The following is a 22,593-nucleotide window of genomic DNA, read 5'->3' on the forward strand; positions in this document are numbered from 1 at the left end:
AAACAGAAGGCAGCAGGGTATCAGTAGCCCTTGAAGCTGAAACTTTTTTTTTCTCTCGCTCGAATCAGGAAGATTGGGAAGTGAGGTTTGCTGCAGCCGGGTTGGTTTTGTGTTTTGGGCTCACCCGTTGAGTGGCGGAGAGAGCGGTAGGGAGCGCTAGGACCGAGCTGGGTGCTGTACTTGCCAGCGAGGCAGACAGGAGGGACCGCCCCAGTGCTGAGAGAGGCTGGCACTGCCCGGAGCGCTGAGAGGGGAGGGGAACGGGAAAGGAGGATGGTAAAGGGCTGCCGGTGTCTGCAGCTGCCTCTGGACTGACTCAGACACACACAGAGAGAGAGAGAGAGGGAACAGCGGACTCCCAGCATCAGCATCTCCATCCACCAGCCCAGCCATGAAACAGGCTCTCCCTGATATCCTGAGGATGAGTAGGAAATGCCGCATGGTGCTGGTCACTTGTCTTGGCTCCTTCGCCCTGGTCATCTTTTATTTCCAAAGTATGTTACACCCAGGTAGGTCATGTTGCTACTCCGTTGTGTGTCTTCCCCTTTTGCAGCTGCCTCAACCCTTTTTCCCTCTCTCCCTCTCTTGTCTCTCTAAAACAAAAGGGGTTTCTCCACTGACAATGCCTTTTTGCCTCTCTCCCAGCCCTTGACATGGGGAAGTGGGGGGAGGGGGGGAGGGGGGGGGGTGGGGGGAGGAAGGGTTGTTGGGGGATTGTATTGTAGCAACGAAGGGGAAAAGCTCGCCCCCCCCCTCCCCCTTTCCTGTTTTACAATGTGGATACAGTGGAGGTGATCACAGACGAGGCATGTCTGAGAGGGACTGACCCTTCTCGATTAATTGTCCGTAGAAATGCTTTTATCTCTCGCTAACAAGAGAGGGTCACTCTGTGTCTGAGTTGACAAGCGCTTAGCATGAAGTTGATTGCCTTGCTATCATTGTCCCTCTCTGTTGTCAACTCCTTTTTCTCTCCCCCCCCCCCACAAAAAAAGCAAGCAACACCTTCTCCTACTGTCGCCAGAACACTGCAATCTTTCTCTTTGTGCGAATTTGTGTCTGTGTGTTCCAAAGTTTTCAGAGAACGCTTGTTTAGCTGCAAGCCCCAGTCACTTTTTCCTCTTGGCGAATGGATGTTTTATTTCCTTCAGAGGCAGCAGTTTGTTTTAACCTGGGGTTTCCCTGTTCTCCCATGAAAATGAGGGAAGCAGCTGAGAATAGGCAGGAGGACTCCCTCACTACAAAGCATCTACGCAGGGCATAGTAAGTCAGGGGTAGTTAGGGGTCACTGCGAAATGCCTGCTGTCTGATGTGTGAATAGAAAGTGCTGGAAATGCTGAAGCGGGTCTGACAGCATCTATGGACAGAGCTAACAGCTTCTGCTCATTGACTGTTCCCAGACCTGGCAAGATTTTATACCCTGCACAGACTGGCCAGGAGTAACAGGGAGTTCGAGAGAGCTGGCTCTGGAAGGTTAGCTGAGATCTCCTTGTCTTATGCCAGGGTGCATTTTACATGAGTCAAGCAAACAGCAGCGCTGTCTACAATATGTAGAAGCTGTTGGTGCAGTTGGCTAATACTTTATATTTTAATCTGTTCTCCCATTAAAGAAGTGTTGGTCATTAACCCCTTGTGTCCTTGGACAGAACTTGACACCGATAGTCAACTGTTTGTGGTGGCCAATTCGAAACGACTGTGCAAAGATGTCAGCTATAATGTGTGTCTTCAAGGAGAGACAAGAGACCAGGATAGGAGGGTAGGGATTTTACTGCTCAGGGTCTAGATGTAGAGGTAGGGCAAAGACAATAGAGGTAGGGCAAAGAGATGCAGGTTGGGGAGTGGGGGGTTTGGATTTCATAGGAGGCCACAGAGAGGTCTCAGAGCTTTACATAGAATCCCTACAATGTGAAAGCAGGCCATTCAGCCCACACCAACTGCTCTGAAGACCATCCCACCCAGGGCCACCCCCAGTCCTATAGCCCTGCATTTCCCAGGGCTAATCCATCTATCTTGCACATCCTGGGACACTATGGGCAATTTAACAAGGCCAATCCACCTGACCTGCACATCCCGGGACGGTGAGAGAAAACAGGAGCACCCAGAGGAAACCCACTCAGACACAGGGAGAACATGCAAACTCCACACAGGCAATCACCCAAGGGTGGAATTGAACCCAGGTCTCTGGAGCTGTGAGGCAGCAGTGCTAACCACTGAGCCACCATACCAGCATTGCAGACTGAACGAGATCACAGAGATAAGGAGATAAGGACCATGGAGGGATTTGAACAGGAAAAAGGAGATTTGACTCGTTTAGATATTGACATGGGGGTGATGGAAGTTGCAGGCATTAAATATTCCTCAGCTATTTGTCTGTGATAACATGGCCCAGGGGAAGAGGATTGGACACTTGGGAGTGATGACACAGCGTGACACTTACAGGCAAGTCTTCTGCTTTTTTACATAAGAACAGATGACTCCTAGAATAGCTTTTCTTGGGGTGAAGTCATTGTTCATAAGAACTGCCCTTTACTTCCTTCCTAAACTACAGTACCTGTTAAAGATTTTCACCAAGTGATAAATTTATGTTGAGACGTACTTCGGGGCTATAATTTTCTGATAAACACAAAATACTGTGGATGCTGGAGCTCTGAAATAAAAACAAGAAGTGCTGGAGAAACTCAGCAGCTCTGGCAGCATCTGTGGAGACAGAAGTAGGGCTAATATTTTGAGTTGAAGCCGAAACATGTCAAACTCGAAATATTAACTCTGTTTCTCCCTCCACATTTGCTACAAAGACTGCTGGGTTTCCCTAGCATTGTCTATTTTAATTTTGAGCTGTAACTTGCAATGACTGATTTAAAGGAAAAGCAGACATACACAGTGAGTTAGTTTTATTGATTGAACAGATTAGGAAGCTATTTGCCTGTTCATGATCTTGTGCTGCTTGATCCAAAATGAAATCTGGGCAACAGGTAAAGAGAAATCAGACTGCCTTTACCATTCTGAATCTTCATTAAGACTCAGTCAGAGCTGTCTCTTCAGTTATGTATGAGTGGTGAGAGCTGGAAGGCAGGTCCACTCAAACATTAACAGCCATTCAAGATCTGGTGTTCCACTCTGCTTAATCAATACTCTCAAAAGGAAAAGAAAATTAAAGAAGGAGCTGCATTTTGATACCACCTTTCACACCCTCAGTAAGTTGTCATCCGACCAACTTTTGAAGAGTTGTCGTGAAAATGCAGCACCTTGAACATAACATTTTCAGACAAGCAGTGATCTGACAGAGACCAGGTTGTGTGTTTTCATTAACTCTGGTGACGGGATGCTGGACAAGGTGTGGTTCACTCTTTCTCAAATTCCTGGTGTAAATCCACCGGAGAGGGCAGACAGGTCTCCTTTAATGTCTGATCAAAAGACAGCACCTCTACCAATGGAGCACTCCCTCAGTACTGCATCTGGTGTATCCTTCAGAGAATGAGGGCTGTGTGATGCTGAATAAACAAGGCTCCTCAACACCCTGAGTTCATATCACGCAGGAATTTAAAAACTGTGAACTGCTGCCTAGTGACATGGGGAAAAAATGGACACTGACTGAAATAAGGAAAGATTTGTTCAAGACGTCAGTCTTAAAGGTGGAACAGGATGTAGAGAAGCAGAAGGGTTTTTTTGCATGGGATCAGCTCTCGTGATGGAGATGGGGGTGGATTTGATCCAGAAGTGAGCTGAGTCAGAGTAACTGGGAGGTCAGGGGGCTATAACGTAACAATTTCCATCTTAATTGCTCGTCTCGAAACATGCAGCTGCTGAAGTTTACATTGTGCTTTAGGTCCTCAATTTAAAGCAGTAAAGCTCTCCCAAAGACACATATGGACAAGCTGTGTTTTCATAAGTGTCAATTTTGTTAAACTTGTTGTAATAAGCAGTCTGTTAAAAAGTGCATTCTTGCAATATGATCCTACATGACAAGAGAAATTTTAATTGTGTTTCTGCTTAGTTGGTTTCTAACCTGTACATAGATTATAATCAGACTGACCTCATAGTTTTGAGAGCAGATGGAAACATGTGTGTTTTCATAAGCATCAACTATAATGAACTTGTAATCCTGTACAACACTATTAGTTTAACTTTTATCCTGCTATCGCTGGAAGCTGTTTACATTGGTCTATTTAGTGTTGATATAGAATGTTGAGTATGTAGTCTGATTGGTGAACAATGAGCAAGTTATTTGTATGGAAAAACTTCCAGTTATGGTTTGAGTTTCCCCATTCAGAAATTAGTCATCTTACTTCCTTTTGACTGTTGTGGGTAAATTGGGATTTTCCTCAGTTATGATATTACGGCAAGTCCAAGGCTGGACAAGATCATTTTGACCATTGGCGCCAATTCAATTGCCCACTTTCCCATCACAAATGTGCTGTAGATGGGTTCCAGTCCAGAGAAAGAGAGAGAGAGAGAGTGTGTGTGTTCGCAGAGTGTAGGGGATCATTTAGTCCATCATGCCCCGACTGACTTCTTAAAAAATATTCATTCACAGGATGACAGCGTTGCTGGCTAAGCCAGCATTTATTGCCATCCCAAATTGCACAGAGGGCAGTTAAGAGTCAACCATATTACTGTGGGTCTGGAGTCACATTAGGCCAGACCATGTAAGGATGGCAGCTTCCTTCCCTAAAGGGCATTAGTGAACCAGATGGGTTTTCCCACCCATCAACAGTGGTTTCATGGTCATCTGACTTCCAGATTTTAAAAAATTGAATTCAAATTCCACCATCTGCTGTGGAGGGACAAACCCGGGTCCCCAGAACATTACCCGGGTCTCTGGATTAACAATGCACTGAATTCCTGACGCTCCAGAATTCCAGAAAGTAGATTTATCCAGTTTGTTCTGTTCACCTTCCTGCTCCTACCGTAACCCTGCGACTTTTGAAAGTTTATGTCCAATTCCTTTCTGGATGTGATCACTGAAATTCCTTCTGGGCTGGGCTGAGGACTTAAATCCTGGCAAATGTTACTGTCGAAACAATGTGCTTAAATATTGGTGAAACTCAAGGAATCTGAGCAGAGAGAGGAAATAGAAACCACATTCAATTTGCATTGTCCTTGCATCTAATATTGATGAGCTGTGAGAACTTGAGCTCTACAACAGGACATTGAGTGTTGTTCCAAGAGACAGCTGGTTTCAATTAAATAAACGCTGGGTCAGTGTCATTAATATCAAAATTGGTTTTTGAAATCAACTTGTTTCCACAGAAGAAGTTTCTGAAAATTATGGGCTTTCATTTCTGGGCAGCAACAAGGGGAATAAAATATATATCAGCCATGCCTTAACTATACCACAGCACCAGAAGGAGTTAACCTTTTAAGTGGCTTGGGTGGCAGCGTACTTGTTTCTTGTTAGTATTGCTCGCGTCTCTGACAATTTAGGAGAGAGCTGAGCGATGAATCCAACTCCTTCAGGTTGTTTGATCATTAATCACAGATGTGCTGCTGCTTCACACTTGGCTGTAGGGTCCCAGCACTGAGCTGCTGGAAGAAGGGAATAATTCAAATAACTTGCTCAGACAGAATTTCTCGTTGTGTTGTGAGTCGCACAGTTCACAGGAATACAGACTTAATTCCGTTGCCAGTGTCCAGACAGCAGGACAAACAGTGAGCTACATATGTGGCATGCTGCCCCGCAATCTGCAATAAGGCAATCTGTCTTCTCTTCAATTCTTTGCATTCCAGATATGTGTGGGGAGAGGGCTCTCTGTCTCTCTGACCTACAGTAGAGGTCATAGCGCATTCTCTGGAGCTGCCTTTAGCATCGGAATACAAAGTGATTTGTGTTCAGATTGTGTTTATTGGCCTGTGCACTCCGTTGCAGAAAAAATGATATTGCCTTCAAAAGAACAATTTCATTTATATAGTGCCTTTCATAGCCTCTGCACACCCCAAAACACTTTGCGACCAATGAAATTGTTTGGAAATCTACTTGCTGTTGCTGTTTAGGAAACCGGATAGGGCAATCGCATGCACAGAAAGATCCCATGTGCACAACGATGATGATGACTAGATAATCAGTGTTGATTTGGAGACAGGAAGGACTGCAGATGCTGGAAGCCAGAGTCAGTAGAAGTAAAGGTAGAAAAGCACAGCAGATCAGACAGCATCTGTGGAGCAGGAATATCAACGTTTCTGGTCTGTAACATTGACCTTCCAGCTCCTCGGATGCTGTCTTGACCTGCTGCTTCATCAGCTTCAAATCTAGTGACTCTCATCACTATTGATGTTGGCTGAGGATAAAATGTCACTCAGCACACTAGGCACAAAATCCCACCTCTTCTTTCCACGGTACCACGGCTTATTTTACAGATTAGCATCTCTCTTGTGTGATGCAAATGTTAATTTCCACTTATTAGCCCACGAGTGGATGTTGCCCAGGTCTTAACTGTGTATAGGCACGGTCTTCTTCAGGAGTCATGAATGGTGTTGGACATTGCACAATCATCAGTGATCATCCCCACTTCTGACCTTACGATGGGACACAGGTCATTAATGCAGCAGCTGAAGCTGTTTGGGAATAGGTTCCTGAGGAACGCCTGCAGCGATATTCTGAAACTTGAGATGAAAGACCTCCAACAGCCACGACCATCTTCCTTTGAGTTTTCCATCGGGGTTTTTGTTGACTCTGGTTTGGCTAAGTTCCTTGATGCTACCCTTGGTCAAATAATACCCTGATGTTGAGGGCAGTCTCTCTCACCTTACCCCTAGATTTCAGCTCTTCCATGAGAACTCTTACAGGTGAGAGACACTTTGGTTTGAAAATAGGTTGCAGAGGTTAAGGCTGTTTTCCATGGAACAAAGAAGGCTGAGAGGAGATTTGATCATAGATCACAGAATCCCTACAGTGTCGAAACAGGCCCTTCAGCCCAACAAGTCCACACCAACCCTCTAAAGAATATCCCACACAAACCCATTCCCCTACTACACTACATTTAGGTCAGGCAGCATCCAAGGAGCAGGAGAATCGACGTTTCGGGCATGAGCCCTTCTTCAGTCATTCCTGAAGAAGGACTCATGCCCGAAACGTCGATTCTCCTGCTCCTTGGATGCTGCCTGACCTGCTGCGCTTTTCCAGCAACACATTTTCAGCTCTGATCTCCAGCATCTGCAGTCTTCACTTTCTCCTACACTACATTTACCCCTGACTAATGTGCCTAACCTACACATTTGTGAACACTATGGGCAATTTAGCACGGCCAATTCACCTAACCCACACATCTTTGGATTGTGGGAGGAAACCGGAGCACCCGGAGGAAACCCACGCAGACACGGGGAGAATGTGCAAATTCCATACAGACAGTTGCCCAAGGCTGGGATCAAACCTGGGTCCCTGGCGCTGTGAGGCAGCAATGCCTGAGAGTGCTCGGTTGAAGTATTCAAAATCCTGAGGGTCTGGACAGAGGAGGTGGGGAGAAGCTCTGACCATGTCAGAAGGGCTGATCAGTAACTGATTAAAAATAATTGGTAGAAGAGACCAAAGTGACACGAGGTAAAGCCTTTTCACTCAGGGAGTTGTGAGGATCTGGAGACCAGTTTAACTGAAGCATTCAAAATAGAATTAGACTCAATCTGAAACAGAAGACTGTGCAGGGTTACAGAGAATGCCGCTAAGTGAATTGCTGATTTGGAGAGTTGGTGCAGACACAATAGGTTTTGATGTGTAGTTCCTTCATGAGTTTTTGGGCTTCTGTGGTAATCACTTAATCTTTATCAGATCACTACACAGCCTTCACTTTTGCAGAGAGAAGATTCCGATTTGCATTGTCATAATTAGGAGGCATTTGATATTGCCAGCAGTACACTCACCTTTAAGAGCACAGGAAAGTGCCATGAGGTAAGCCCATATGAAAGGGAAAGAACTTCCTTAGATCTAGTTGTCTTCCATGACCACCAATGTTTTAAATTACACAACAGCCAACATTATACTATCGGCCAGACAGCACACAAAGAGCTCCCACAAGCAGCAATGTGATAAGCTGTAGCTCATCTGCTCTTGTAAGATTAATTAAGGAATAAATATTGGAAAGGACACCACAGATAGTATTTCTTCAAAGTGGGGCCTGGGAATTTTAAAAAACTTCATTCAGTTGATGTGAATCCCACTGATGTTTATTGCTGATCGCTAATTGTCTATTGGAGAGGGCAACAAGAACTCAGTTTGACGTTTAATTGAAAAGACAGCAGCTTTGATAATACAGTGCTCCTGCAACGCTCTATTGCTTTGTCAGCCTTGGTTTGTATTAACAAGTCCGAGAGTGAGGCTTGAACCCACAGCCTTCAGATTCATAGGGAGAGTGCTTTGAGATGAGCTGCAACAAAGCTGCTATGGTGCTGTATAAAATTAGACAGATTGAATTTTTTTTGTGTCCATTTAAAACTGGCAGAATGCTAAGTAGTGGGGCGTGGGGAGGGTTGGGAGGGCAATAATTTCCTCGGATGTTCTATTTTCCTTCCTGCCTTCTGGGATCCATGATGCTGCTGAAATGGGGGTGACTTTACTTTCACGTAACTTTGGTTTTGCTTGCTGTACCTGCATACACCATCAGTGAGGAAGCAGACGAAAACACAGCAGCTTAGTGTGTACCGTGGACAAAACTTCTCAAGGCCTCTCGGGGTGAGGTTGAGAAGTGACTGCAGATCTAGCTATTTGATGCAATATGGGACAATATTTTACAACCACTTTGGTCTGATTAGTATCCTGAGATGACTGGCCATGACCACCATGGACATAGTGCCCATATTGTCCTTTTCTATGTGGTAATGACCCTTTAATATGATAGAAATGTAGAAAATAGGAACAGTGTTATACAATTTGATCCTTAGAACCTGCTCCAACATTCAATATGATGGTGGTTGATTATCCAACTCAATACCCTGTCCCCACCTTCTCTCCATACCCTTTGACCAGTTGGCCATGTTAGAATTATACCTAAACCCTCCTTGAAAACATTTTGCCTTAACTGTGGCAGAAAATTCCACAGGCTCACCACTCCCTGGGTGAAGACATTTCTCCTCATCTCATCCTAAATGCTCTATCCGACATCCTTAATAAAAACCAGTACAACCGCGGATGCTGTAATTCAGAAACAATATATGTTCATATCCTGCATCCTTAATATGTGATCCCTGGACTCCCAGTTATCAGGAACATCCTTCCTGCATTTATCCTGTCTGGTCCTGTTAGAATTTTATAGGTTTCTATGAGAACCCTTCTCATTCTTCTAAACTTCAATGAATCAATCCAGTCTCTCTTCGTACATCAGTCATGCCATCCCAGGAATCCGTCTGGTAAATCATCACTGCACACCCTACGTAGCCAGACCATCCTTCCTCAGACATGGAGACCAGAATTGTACACAGTACCCTACATGTGGTCTCACCAAGGCTCTGTACAATTGCAGCAAGGCTCTTGTACTCTCACTATGAAGGCCAACACACCATTTGTCTTCTTCACTGCCTTTAACATCATAGAGCTTGCCATGCTAGTCTTCAAAGGCTTACATAGCAGCATATACAGTATGTAAGTGGAACTGCTGCACTGATGGAGTTGCCTGTTAGATGAGATGTGAAACCTGGAGCTCTGTGCTCTCTCTGAATAATGTTGCGATCCATAACAGCATTTTGAAGATGAGGAGATGATTTGCACCCCGGAGCTTCAGTCCACATTTATCCCTCACACTAGACTATAGACAAGTGATCTAGTCACTTATTGAATTGCTGTTTGTTGGGATAATTGTGTACATGTTGGCTGCCACATTTCTTACAGTACAACAGTGACAATACTTCAAAAACCCTTCAGTGAATGTTAAGTGCTGTGAATGCCTGGAGGCCATTAAAAGCGCTATATAAATGCCAGACTCTCTTTTTTATTCTAATTACACATGCCAGAGAGAGAACGTTTAATAACTTGAGGTATGCAGTTGGTGCTCTGTTCAGAATGGAAAACAAGATAGAACTCGTGGGCAGACATCCCACCCAAAGCAGCAATTACAGGCATAGTGCAAGCCAAAAAAAAATAAAGTTATGTCGTAAAGGATCAGCAAGAATGATCACACTAAGTTCTGAGAGGATGGAACAACTCCAGAAAAGAAAATGCTGAGAGGTAACCACATCGAGATGTAAAGTTATGAATGGGCTAGATATAAGAAAGAGATGTTTCCACTTGTGGACAATTCCAAAACAAGGGACCTGTAACTATGAGGCACTCATTGATAAAACTCCTCAAGATATACCTCTTCACTCAGTGAATGGTTAGAATTTGGAAACAAAACCAAAAATTGCTGGAAAAGCTCAGCAGGTTCTGGCAGCATCTGTGCAGAGAAATCAGAGTTAACGTTTCGAGTCCAGTGACCCTTCCTCAGTGTTCTGTTGTTGCAATTTTCAGGTTTTGGTTCTGATTTACAGCATCCACAGTTTTTTTGGTTTTTATTTTGGTTAAAATTTGGAGCTTGCTACCGTAAAAGTAACATAGATGCACGAAAAGGGGGACACTGGATAAATGTTCATTTGTTGTGGGATGTTAAAGTGTCACGAGCTGGACCAACATTTATTGCCCATCGCTAATTGCCCAGAGGACAAATAAGCACCAACTACATTGTTGTGAGACTGGAGTCACATGTTAGTCGAGAGTGTGGTGCTGGAAAAGCACAGCAGGTCAAGCAGCATCCGAGGAGCAGGAGAGTCGATGTTTCAGGCATAAGCCCTTCATCAGGATTCTTCTGCTTCTTGGATGCTGCCTGACCAACTGTGCTTTTCCAGCACCACAGTCTTGACTCTGATCTCCAGCATCTGCAGTCCTCACTTTCTCCTACCTGGAGTCACATGTAAGCCAGATTGGGTCCAGATGGTTTCCTTCCCTTTAGGACATTAGTGAGCCAAGTGGGTTTTTTTAAATAATAATTGACATAGTTATCTTTAGGCTTGCATTTAATTCCAGACGTTTCTTGAATTTCACCATGGAATGAGCTGCCAGATTACGTCACGGTGGCTCATTGGTTAGCACTGCTGCCTCACAGCACCAGGGTCCCAGGTTTGATTCCAGCCTCGGATGACTGTGTGGAGTTTGCACATTCTCCCTGTGTCTACGTGGGTTTCCTCCGGGTGCTCCGGTTTCCTCCCACAGTCCAAAGATGTGCAGGTCAGGTGAATTGACCATGCTAAATTGCCCATAGGTTAGATGCATTAGCCAGAGCGAAATGGGACTGGGTGGGTTACTCTTTGGAGGGTCGGTGTGGACTTGTTGGGCCGAAGGGCCTGTTTCCACACTGTAGGGAATCTAATCTAAATGGTGGAGTTTGGTACAATTTACAACATTTTAAAGACATCTGGATGGATATATGAATAGGAAAGATTCAGATGATATATGGACCAAGAGCTGACAAATGGAACTAGATTAGGTTGGGATGTATGGTCGGCATGGACTAGTTGGACCGAACGATCTATTTTTATGCTGTACATCTCTATGACTCTATCTGCCATAGTGGGATTTGAATGGGTGTCTCTGGAACATTAGCCTGGGGTTTGGCATTATCAGTTCCAGTGACATTATCACCACCTCTTGACATACAGGAAAGTGCTGACGTACCTGGAAGAGTCAAAGGCTGCAGCCTCTGGGCTCTGTCTACAGGGGGAAGTGAGGGGAGAAGCAGGACTCTGGCTCCCTCTCAAAAGGTGGAAGTCTCACTCTGAAGACAATTCCAGCTACAGCCTCAGGAGCTCCTGGACTGAAAGCAGGGAGGAGGGAGGCCGTCTGTCACAGCCAATCATACTGGGGTGCAACACCCAGGCAATTGCCTTGGTCACCACCCAGTTGGCCATTATTTATTAATTAAAATGTGGGTGACCGGTTTTGGAATTTGCTATATTGCAGAGGACAGTTCATGTTGGGAGGAAAACTAATGGGATAGGCAACCCTGGTATTTTGTGCCTCACCTCTGAAAACAAGCTGCGTGGACAGAGTGGGGTGGGGTTTGGGGGGGCGCTGCACAAGATTATTCGATGGTGAGATATCCTGGCCTTACCTAATGCCTGCACTACAATTACAATCAGTGAGTCACAAATGTGGCATCATGAACTCTTTATTGCCCCATCCAGAGGCACTAAATCCAGTTTTAACATTCCTTCCACTTCTGCCTTGGCTGAGTTTATGTAATGCAGTGCAGACCACAGATTAAACAAAATCTTCTCCACAACATTTTCACGTCCTACCTAATTGGGAGCAATTTTAGTCTAAATCACTGGGTGAGTAGCCCATGAGATTGGGTGGAACTCCCAGCCCAAATGGGGATGTAAATCAGGAGCCGGGTAGATCTAACGTCAGTGTTGAGTCCCATGCTGTATGTTCTCTGATTGGTGGGGTAAATTCAAACCTCCTCTGTAATACAAAAAAAAAGAATTCTTGGTACTGTGCAGTGATAAGTGATTCTCAGCAGAAGAAAGACTGACGATCTTTAGATTAAGTTAAAAATCATACAACACCAGGTTATAGTCCAACAGGTTTATTTGGAAGCACTAGCTTTTGGAGCGCTGCTCCTTCATCAGGTGGCTGTGGGACAGGACCATAAGACACAGAATTTAAAGCAAAAGATTACAGTGTCTTGAAATGATTTATTGAACAAACCTAGATTGCTATTAAGTCTTTCATCTTTTAGAATGGGCTGCAGGTTTTGGTTCATTAATGTGTAAATCCCAGAACTTCTTTTCAGTCACATTCACGAGATAACATAAGGTTTTATTAAGAAAAGGTGACATCTCAGCTCAGACAATCTTTAGATTGTTCATTGCAAATAAGGTTTCTGAGCAACTGAAGTGTGACAAACCAGCTAAATTAAAAATTATGAAGGGTTGCAATAAAGTAAGAATGGTGCCAGTGTTGAGTAACCAGAAGACACTGACTTTTGGTTATTGGCAAAACATCCAAAAGGGCATCCCTACTGTGTGGAAGCAGGCCATTCAGACCATCAAGTCAAAACTAACCTTCTGAAGAGCATCCCACAAAGCTCCACTCCATCCCCTTAACCCAGCATTTCCCATGGCCAATCCACTTAACCTGCACGTTTTTGGATTATAGGAGGAAACCCACAAATACAGTCACCCCCAAGGCTGGAATCAAACCCAGGTCCCTAATGGTGTGAGGCAGCAGTGCTGACCACTGGGCTACGGCTTGGCCCCATTTATTAACAGTGAGTTTTTATGATGTTGAATATACTGTTTCAAAAAATGGTGGAAACGGGCTCAATAATAACTTACAATAATAACTTACAAAATGGAAGTGAAAATAAAATGAAATTTGTTCACTTTTGAAGAGGCAAAAGTTGAAAGGCTGCAGAGGGATTGCATAGGGGAGCTGGACCAATCAGAAAGCTCCTTCAAAAGAGGCTGAATGGCCTCCCTTTATTCCAGAAATAGAACAATCCTTATTGGTGCTGACTTCTGTAGCCATTTTTAGACAATTTCTGATGGTTTTATGTTAAACGGTGATTGAACTAAAACTAACCAGATGGATCAGGAAGCAGGAGCTCTTTGATTTCCAGTTGAAATTGTAGAGAGTCTCCGAAGAATCACGTCCTAGGCTGCAGCTTGAGGAAATTATAGGGCTTAATTCTGGCTGAGTTGCTGGAAGCTGGTTGGAATCTTTGACTTGTCTCCAATGCCGGATCACCGGCATAAATCACTGGAAGTGGCAGATGGCATTCTCTTTCCCTTCTTGCTTGGGTCAAGAGGTCGCCTTGTTGCGACAAAGAATTTCTTAGGAGCTTCGCAGGGTTTACTGAGCTAATCAGCAGTTCAGGTCGGAGCGGCTGTCTCCGAGGGCAGACCTCTGAGGTCAAGGAAGAAGAGAGAGAGAGCAGCATTTACTGAAAGTGTGCTCTCATCTGTAACTAACTGAATTTTATTTCTGCTTTTGTAGTTGAAATACAGCGCAAAAAACTCTAAGCAAAACCTGTTCCACGTCTGCTGAATGAAAATCAGAGTGGGTATACATTCCAATAATTATGTTCCCCTCCATTTAAGTTTTCATTTGTATCTGAAGGTTAGATTCATTTTCTTTCTCATGTGATTAACCCTGGTGTTCCCACGTCATGTCTGCCTTATCCAAGATCTTGGGAAAAAGTACAAATGCAGATTCATCCAAGTGATACAGCAGATTCTCGAATAAAAAGTGACGTCTCAGCTCAGACAGTCTTTAGATTGTTCATTGCAAAGAAGAATAAACACACCACCCTTCATGGTTACAAGCTACCGTCTAATCATTTCAGTGAGTCAGCCCTTCACTATTGAGCCATTCATTTAGCCGCCTATGTGTTTAAGGTCATGTTCTGGGTTTTCATTGGAGGGGACTGATGTAATGTTTATTCTTGGAAACTGCTCTGCTCGGTCACTGGATGTGGGGCTTTTGTTAAAATCAAGCTGTCATTACGCCAAGACTTCCTCGCAAGAGCAGAGGGGACTACTGAAAGTGTATACTCAACTTGGTCATTCCCACATCAGCAAACAGTAGCACAGTTAGGAGTTGGGAATTTCCAGTCTCTGGATTTTGCCACCTTTCACAAGCTTTTTGAGCTTTTCTTTTGAAAGGTCAAGGCACCCATCCTCCAGTGATCATTGAGGATGGAATAAGTCTCGAGGGAAGATGAGATAGATTATGTATTGATGGTTACCATAGAACCATAGAAATTATGCAGCACTTAAGAGTGTCATTTGGGTTGGGATTATGGCATGGTGGTATTATTGCTGGGCAATTAATCCAGAGATGTTCCAGGTAACATTCTGGGGACCTGGTTTCGAAACTTGCCATGGCGGATAGTGGAATTTGAATTCAATATAATTCTGGAATTAAGGTTCTAATGATGACCATGAAACCATTGTGAGGAAAAACCCATCTGGTTCACTAATGTTCTTTCGGGAAGGAAGCTGCCATTCTTGTCTGGTCAGGTCTACATGTGACTCCAGACCCACAGCAATGTGATTGATCCTGAACTTCCTGTTATGGAGGGGTGATAAATGCTGACCTAGACAGTGACGCCCTCATCCCAAGAATGAACAAAATAAAATTAGGCTTGCGTTGAAACAAAGACACCCAAAGTCTCTTTCTAATCCCATACTCCTGCAGCTTACACCACCGAAGGTGCAGATCCAGGTACTTCTTAAAATAGTTTAGGGTCCTTGCCTCTGCCACCAACTCAGGATTCGAATTCCAGACACCCTCCTCCCTCTGCAGAAACAAACGTTTTGCGGATGGTTGCTCGACACCAAAGTTGGAGCGTTTGAAGGAGGAATGTTTTCTTTAAGGTTTTGATTGAATGTGCGTGTCAGTGGCAAGGCTAGCATTTGTGGTTCATTCCCTATTGCCCTTGAACTGAGATGGCTTTGCTAGGCCATGTCATTGACGGTACTGTGGGTTTGGAGTCACACATAGGCCAGACCAGGTAAGGACGGCAGATTCCCTTCCCTAAATGTACCAGTGAACCAGATGGGGTTTTATACCAATCAATGATGACGCTAAGTCTCACCATTCACGTATCTGCCCTTTGTGAATTTACATATCCGCACCAAATTACTGTGCAGCCACTGACATTATAATCTTGTCTTATCAATGGTTTTAAGGAAGAATGATGAAAAGGGAAAACATACTTCCTGGAGACGAGTATGTACCCTACACATGTGACTTGTACTGTGTCTGCAGTCTGCCCTGGGAATATATCCCTTGTAAATGGCAGGACTTATTATGATTGCACAATGGAAATCAATTTATAATTCCAGATTTCATGAATTGAGTTCAAATTCCACCAGCTGCTATGGTGGAGAATTGAATCTACGTGCCGGGAGCATTAACCTGCGCCTCTAGGCCAGCAGCGTTGTCATGACACCACCGACTCCCCCCATGACTGGAAGACCATGCTTTAGGCCTCACAGTGTGAACAATTTTAAAGGAAGAGATGGTGCAGTCAGCACAGGGGAAGTCAGAGTGCAGTTGTGTATTGGCAGTTCTTGAGAAGAACGTGGTTTAGAGAGGTTGTAGCTCAAGGTGAGGAAAAGTTCAAGAAATGTAACTTGCGGTCTAGATTTCACTTCTGAAGTGAATATAATGATCAAACAACAAGTCTGAAAGGCATTTAGAATACCAGTACTTGTTTTACTGTCATAAATGTCTGTTTTGGTTCTGTAAGAATAGACTACTTTAAAACTTGTGTCACCTGTGCCTTAAGCAGGAGCATTCTTGCTTCAAAATATTGGGGTTCAAGTCTCAGTGTAAAAGCCAAGTCCGACATTCTCATGTAGTGCTGCACTGTCGGAGGATAAATGAGGTCTCATCTGACCTCTTAGGTAGACATTGTGGTCACATGGAACTGGAAGCTGAGTGTTGGAGGTTCTAGAGATGTCTTGCTTAAGCCTCTCCTGTGTATTGCGTTAGCTTTCACTAAGACTCTCTTCTGCCAAGAACGCCCACTTATCAATTCAGATGTTACAATGAACACAAGAGATCTATTGTATTGAGGAGGAGCAGTGGAATTACCCCTGATAAACAGCAAAATACCCATGAATGCCGGAAATCAGAAATTAAAAACCAAGAACAGGCCTGGCAGCATCTGAGGAGCTCTCCCTGGCATAGAGGGCAATGCTTGTTCCCCAGTAATGTTAGATTAGCTGGTCATCATCACATTCCTTGTTGTGGGGTCTTGCAGTGTGTACCTGTGGCCTGTTGTGTTTCCTACATTGTGGCAGTGAGTGCACTGTCCTTCGGTGGCTGTGAGACATCCAGAGGCCATGAAAGGTGCTATATCAATGTGAACCATTCCCCTGTTTTTCGTTGCTTTCTTTGTGTGCAAAGAAAGAACAATTGCCTGACCTTCAAATGCAATCTTCATCAAAAACATGGTGCAGTCTCCAGATTGATATGTGTCCCGCAAGCTGCTAAAGAAACAGCACGTGTTCCTCTGTTCATTTGTATCACACTAAAAATAAATGACAGCAGTGACGTAATTGAAACGTAAGTGACCGAGACATGTTGCCTTGGAAAGGAAGAGTTAGCATTTGATGCATTGTCTCCGTGTAGACTTTAGGAATTACAGAGAATCAGTGAATGATAACATCACATCAGGTATGTGTTGCATTCTATTTAACACTTCAATGAATAAAGTCCCAGCTGATCCAGACTCTCCTTATAACTCAAACCCTCCAGTTCTGCCAAATCTTTTCTGAACCCTGTCCAATTTAATAATATCCTTCCTATAGCAGGGCGACTGGAACTGTACACAGTACTTCAGAAGAGGCGTCACCAATGTACAATCTCAACATGACATCCCACTCAAAAGGTCTCAGCAATGCAGGCAAGCATGCTAAATAACCTCTTAACCAGCCTGCCTATATGTGACACAAGCTTCAAAGAATTATGTACCTGAACCCCGAGGTCTACAACACTACCCAAGGCCCTACCATTAATTGTATAAGTTTTGCCCTAGTTTGTTTTACCAAAATGCAACACCTCACATTTATCCAAATTAACCTCCATCTGCCACGCCTCGGCCCATTGACCCAATTGATCAAGGTCACAAAAACTCACTTGTTGTCTTCTGACCTTTCACACTTTCTCATCTTTAAAACTGATTACATTTCTGACTCTCCCCTGCTTCGATTGACCCAGCCTCCAGGATGTCTTTAAAATAGATTTCGAGGTCATGTCCCTCTCGTGACAACCTCTCCGTGGCTCCAACTACCTGATTACCCACACGTGCCACCTTGTGTTCAACGGCTTAGATTTAAAATTGAGCTGGGGCAGACCCTGTTGTCACCATGACAACAGCACATTGCTCGCGTGCTCATTGCCCATAGAAGACTACCAGCAGTTCATGCACTACCTCCTTTAATAACTTAGGGTGCAACCCATCAGGTCCAGTGAATTTGTCGGCCTCTGAAAGAGGTCATTAAAGGATCCAAAAAGTTAACACCTGTGGAGGCCACGCATTCACAATCCGAACTCTGCTCTGACTGAATCTGGGAGACACCCTGGTCTGGGAAGATTCCATGGAGGGACCACAGTCTACACTTCTGAAAATGGGCGACTTTGCATGCTGGGAAATGTAAATGAGGTCACAACATGACCAGCACCCTTCCCTTCAATGGGACAAAAAATAAAATCATGAGGGGCATAGAAGGGCAAGGGATTGCTTAGATTGGGGAGAGTTCAAAACTAGGTAGTTCATTTTTAAGGTGAGAGGAGAAAGATTTAAAAAGGACATGAGGGGCAACATTTTTTAAACAGAGGGTGGCTCGTGTGTGGAATGAACTGTAAGAGGAAGTGGTGGATGCAGGTCTAGATACAACATTTAAAAGATATTTGGGTAAGTTCATGAATGGGAAAGGTTTAGAAGGATGTGGGCAGATACGTAGGATTAATTTTGTTTGGGAACGTGGGCAGCGTGGACTGGTTGGATCGAAGGGTGTGATTCCATGCTGTATGACTCTATGACTCTAAGGTCATTGCTGAACAAGAATATAAACAAGCCTTATCACCAGTTTGCAATATCTGAAGTCCCCAAAACCTTAAAGCCAAGCACACTGTGACAATTTGGATAGTAAAGTATACACTGGATAACCTCAATTAAAGAGCAGGTTGGAATAAATAAAAAAGTCAACGGCAATGGGTATTTTAAACAGCTGAGTGGAGTATGTTCATGGTTTACTAATCACAATGTCAAAACCCAGAAGTGTATTTTTAGAAAATGATACTCAGAAATTGGTTTGAATTACAAGTTACCCCGAGCTAATGACAAACGAAAATTCTGAGAGGTTTTGGTAGAGAAACTAAGGAGTAGCTGTGTGCATTGGTCGATGGTTTGGTAACTAGAGAGCACAGGTTTGGCCAAAGAATCAGAGGGGAGATGAAGAGGTTTTAACACAGCGACACAACCTGAAATGTCCTTCCTCAAAGGCTGCCAGTGACACATTCAAAAATATCTTTCAAAAGGCAATTGGTTGATCCTTGAAAAGCAGGCAGTAAAAGTGTAGGGCTAGTAACAGAATGAAGCAACTCTATCAAATAAAACAGCACAGGCACCAAGGGCTGAATGGCCTCTTTCCTTGCCGCATGAATCTTGCATCATGTCAGAAACTAGGATCAAACCTGGGTATCCTCATCACTAAAGGTCAGTATAGCAAACATTTTATTAACCGGCACCTAAGGGGCCAGGATTGTGCTGGTCGGTCAATAATTTTGGATACTGGATCAGTGGTGCTGGAAGAGCACAGCAATTCAGGCAGCATCCGAGGAGCTTCGAAATCATTTTGGATAGTCAAGTGGTGCCACAACGGCAGTAAACATTGACCAACGTCCCCCAGAAAAATCTCAGTAAAAACATCAACACACCTAAAACCAATCTAAAACACACTGTAAGTAATAGAAATGTAATGCAGTGGGAATACAGGTCACTTCTGTTTACAGCTTAAGTACTTAAGATATCACCGTAGTTGAGGTATAACTTTCTGCCGGTTTATCAAGACTGCCGAGTGATGGAAGGATCCAGTTAAAGTAAAGTTTGCTGTAATCAGGGAAGATTTGGCTCGTATCTTGCTGGAGTTCAGAAGAGATAGAGGGGACTTGATTGAAACATGTAAGATCGTGAGGGGTGTTGACAGGGTCAATGCGGAAAGGGTGTTTCCTCCGGTTTGAGAATCTAGAACTGGGGGTTCACTGTTTAAAAATAAGGGATCAGAGAGGAAAAGGCTCTGCAGCAGAGTCTTTTAATATTTTTAAGGCAGAAGCAAATAGATTCTCGATGAACAAGGGGTTTGAAAGGATACCTTTCAGGCAGGAATCTGGCAGGAATCTGGAGCAATCAGATCAACATGATATTAGTGAATGGCAGAGCAAGCTCGAGGGACTGAATGGCCTACTCCTGCACTTTTTTTCTGTGTTTCTTGTGCTGGAAAAGCCGGTCAGATTTAACAGTGGTCCCTGTGCCCTGTCCAAACAGTGCATCTTCATGCAGTCTCCGTTGCTGATGCAGTAACCCAGTGAGCGAGCTGCCCAGAGAGAGGGAAAGAAAATCCCCATATCCGATTTCAGGAAAAGCTCAGGGAAAATTCCTCCCTGACTGCATACGGTAATCACAGGTGCTCAAAGTGACCACACTAAAGAGATAGAGGATTTGGTCATCACTTGATGTTCAGTGAACCTTTGTAAACACTTTGGCAAGGTGGTGAACATGGTTAATTTTACTTGGGTCTGTTCGCATTACTGTTTCCAGCCAGCGTTTTGGATGAATGTTTGATTGCACGCATGGCTGACCAAAGCTGATAGATTGGATTAAATTTAAACATAACTGTTTGGATCTAAGACTCTCTCGGTATGTTAGTCAGGGTTGACTTCCTTCCTGTGAGCTGTCCACACAGGGTTGGATGGGATTGGAACTACCCTGGTACTCTATGGGTAAGCACTAAACACTGGACTACTTCCCATATTTAGTAAAACCATACACCCTGTTTTGTGACTTGCAAATTCTTCAGCTGAGCCATGGAATTGTACAATAATTGGCTATACTTTGCTACGAGGCTTTTTGTTGAAACTGCCAGTCTCAGGCATTTCTGCTTCACTGCATAACTTGTTTTAAACGTCATCTCAATAATCCTTTTGGTATCTCTGAATGCCCATTGAAGAGGTATTTGAAAGCTATTTTTGAAGCTTATCTCTGATATTGGTCTTACGTACCAGACCTTCATTCCAATCTCCAGTGCAACGAGACTGCTGTCTTTGCTTTTTTTTCGAACTTCACATCCTCAGTAGAAATCCTGGCCCAGTATTTCAACAATGCTGTGATTTCTGACTGAACTGCAAATAGCAAACGCCACACGTACACTCACGTGCACCTTACGTAACACACAGAATACATACACTCTGACACATACTAGATGTACTCTTTCTCTCATGCACCACACACTCTTAAACATATACCACACGTATACTGTCTCACACACAGCACACATACACTGTCTGACATACATTTTCCCACATGCACCACACAGACACACTGAAGCATAAAGCGCATACACACTTTCACATATAATACACGCATGCTGTCTCATACAAAACACATACGTTCTCCGGCATACACCACACATACACTTTCACACATGCACCACACACTCTCAAACATACACTGCATGTATCTTCCTATACACTGCATTCAGACTCAAAAACAGCACGCATACACTCTGATCTACAAAACACATATTCTCTGTCACATATACCACACACACACATTTTTGAAGATGTAACAAAGAGGATTGACGAGGGCTGTGTGGTAGACATGATCTATATGGACTTCAGTAAGGTGTTCGACAAGGTTCCCCATGGGAGACTGGTTAGCAAGGTTAGATCTCATTGAATACAGGGAGGACTAGCATTTGGATACAGAACTGGCTCAAAGGTAGAAGATAGAGGGTTGTGGTGGAGGGTTGTTTTTCAGACTGGAGGCCTATGACCAGTGGAGTGCCACAAGGATCGGTGCTGGGTCCACTACTTTTCATCATTTATATAAATAATATGGATGTGAGCTTAAGAGGTACAGTTAGTAAGTTTGCAGATGACACCAAAATTGGAGGTGTAATGGACAGTGAGGAAGATTACCTCAGATTACAACAGGATCTTGACCAGATGGGCCAATGGGCTGAGGATTGGCAGATGGAGTTTAATTTAGATAAATGGGAGGTGCTGCATTTTGGGAAAGCAAATCTTAGCAGGACTTATACACTTAATGGTAAGGTCCTCGGGAGTGTTGCTGAACAAGGAGACCTTGGAATGCAGGTTCATAGCTCCTTGAAAGTGGAGTCGCAGGTAGATAGGATAGTGAAGAAGGCGTTTGGTATGCTTTCTTTTATTAGTCAGAGTATTGAGTACAAGAGTTGGGAAGTCATGTTGAGGCTGTACAGGACATTGGTTAGGCCACTGTTGGAATATTGTGTGCAATTCTGATCCCCTTCCTATCGGAAGGATGTTGTGGAACTTGTAAGGGTTCAGAAAAGATTTACAAGGTTATTGCCAGAGTTGGAGGATTTGAGCTACAGGGAGAGGATGAATAGGCTGGGGCTGTTTCCCCTGGTGCATCAGAGGCTGAGGAATGACCTTATAGAGGTTTATAAAATCATGAGGGGCATGGATAGGGTAACTAGACAAAGTCTTTTCCCTGGGGTGGGGGATGCTAGAACTAGAGGGCATAGGTTTTGGGTGAGAGGGGAAAGATATAAAAGAGACCCGAGAGGGGCATCCTTTTCACGCAGAGGATGGTGTGTGCATGGACTGAGCTGCCAGAGTAAGTGATGGAAGCTGGTACAATTGCAACATTTAAAAGGCATCTGGATGGGTATGTGAATAGGAAGGGTTTGGAGGGATATGGGCCAGGTGTTGGCAGGTGGGACTAGATTGGGTTGGGATATCTGGTTGGCATGGACGAGTTGGACCGAAGGGTCTGTTTCCATGCTGTACGTCTCTATGACTCTATGACATACGTACCCTGCACAGGTTGAGAACCGTATTGGCTTAATGTGCATTAAAGG

The 22,593-nt window shown here is 44.0% G+C and overlaps 1 protein-coding gene across 2 annotated transcripts in view; it reads left to right on the forward strand.

Annotated features, from left to right (window-relative positions):
• Positions 1-232: 232 nt before the first annotated feature.
• The window catches only part of chst11 (carbohydrate (chondroitin 4) sulfotransferase 11), a 209,681-nt gene continuing 187,320 nt past the window's right edge, over positions 233-22,593 (forward strand). Inside the window, exon 1 of one of the 2 annotated variants that reach the window (XM_043709947.1) lies at positions 233-509. In XM_043709947.1, coding sequence (XP_043565882.1) covers positions 392-509 — 118 coding nt within the window. In that variant the 5' untranslated portion in view covers positions 233-391. The remainder of the gene's footprint in view (positions 510-22,593) is intronic. The other variant, XM_043709948.1, reaches the window with a different exon arrangement.

This window comes from Chiloscyllium plagiosum, chromosome 19, assembly GCF_004010195.1.
Source record: "Chiloscyllium plagiosum isolate BGI_BamShark_2017 chromosome 19, ASM401019v2, whole genome shotgun sequence".
Taxonomy (NCBI): domain Eukaryota; kingdom Metazoa; phylum Chordata; class Chondrichthyes; order Orectolobiformes; family Hemiscylliidae; genus Chiloscyllium; species Chiloscyllium plagiosum.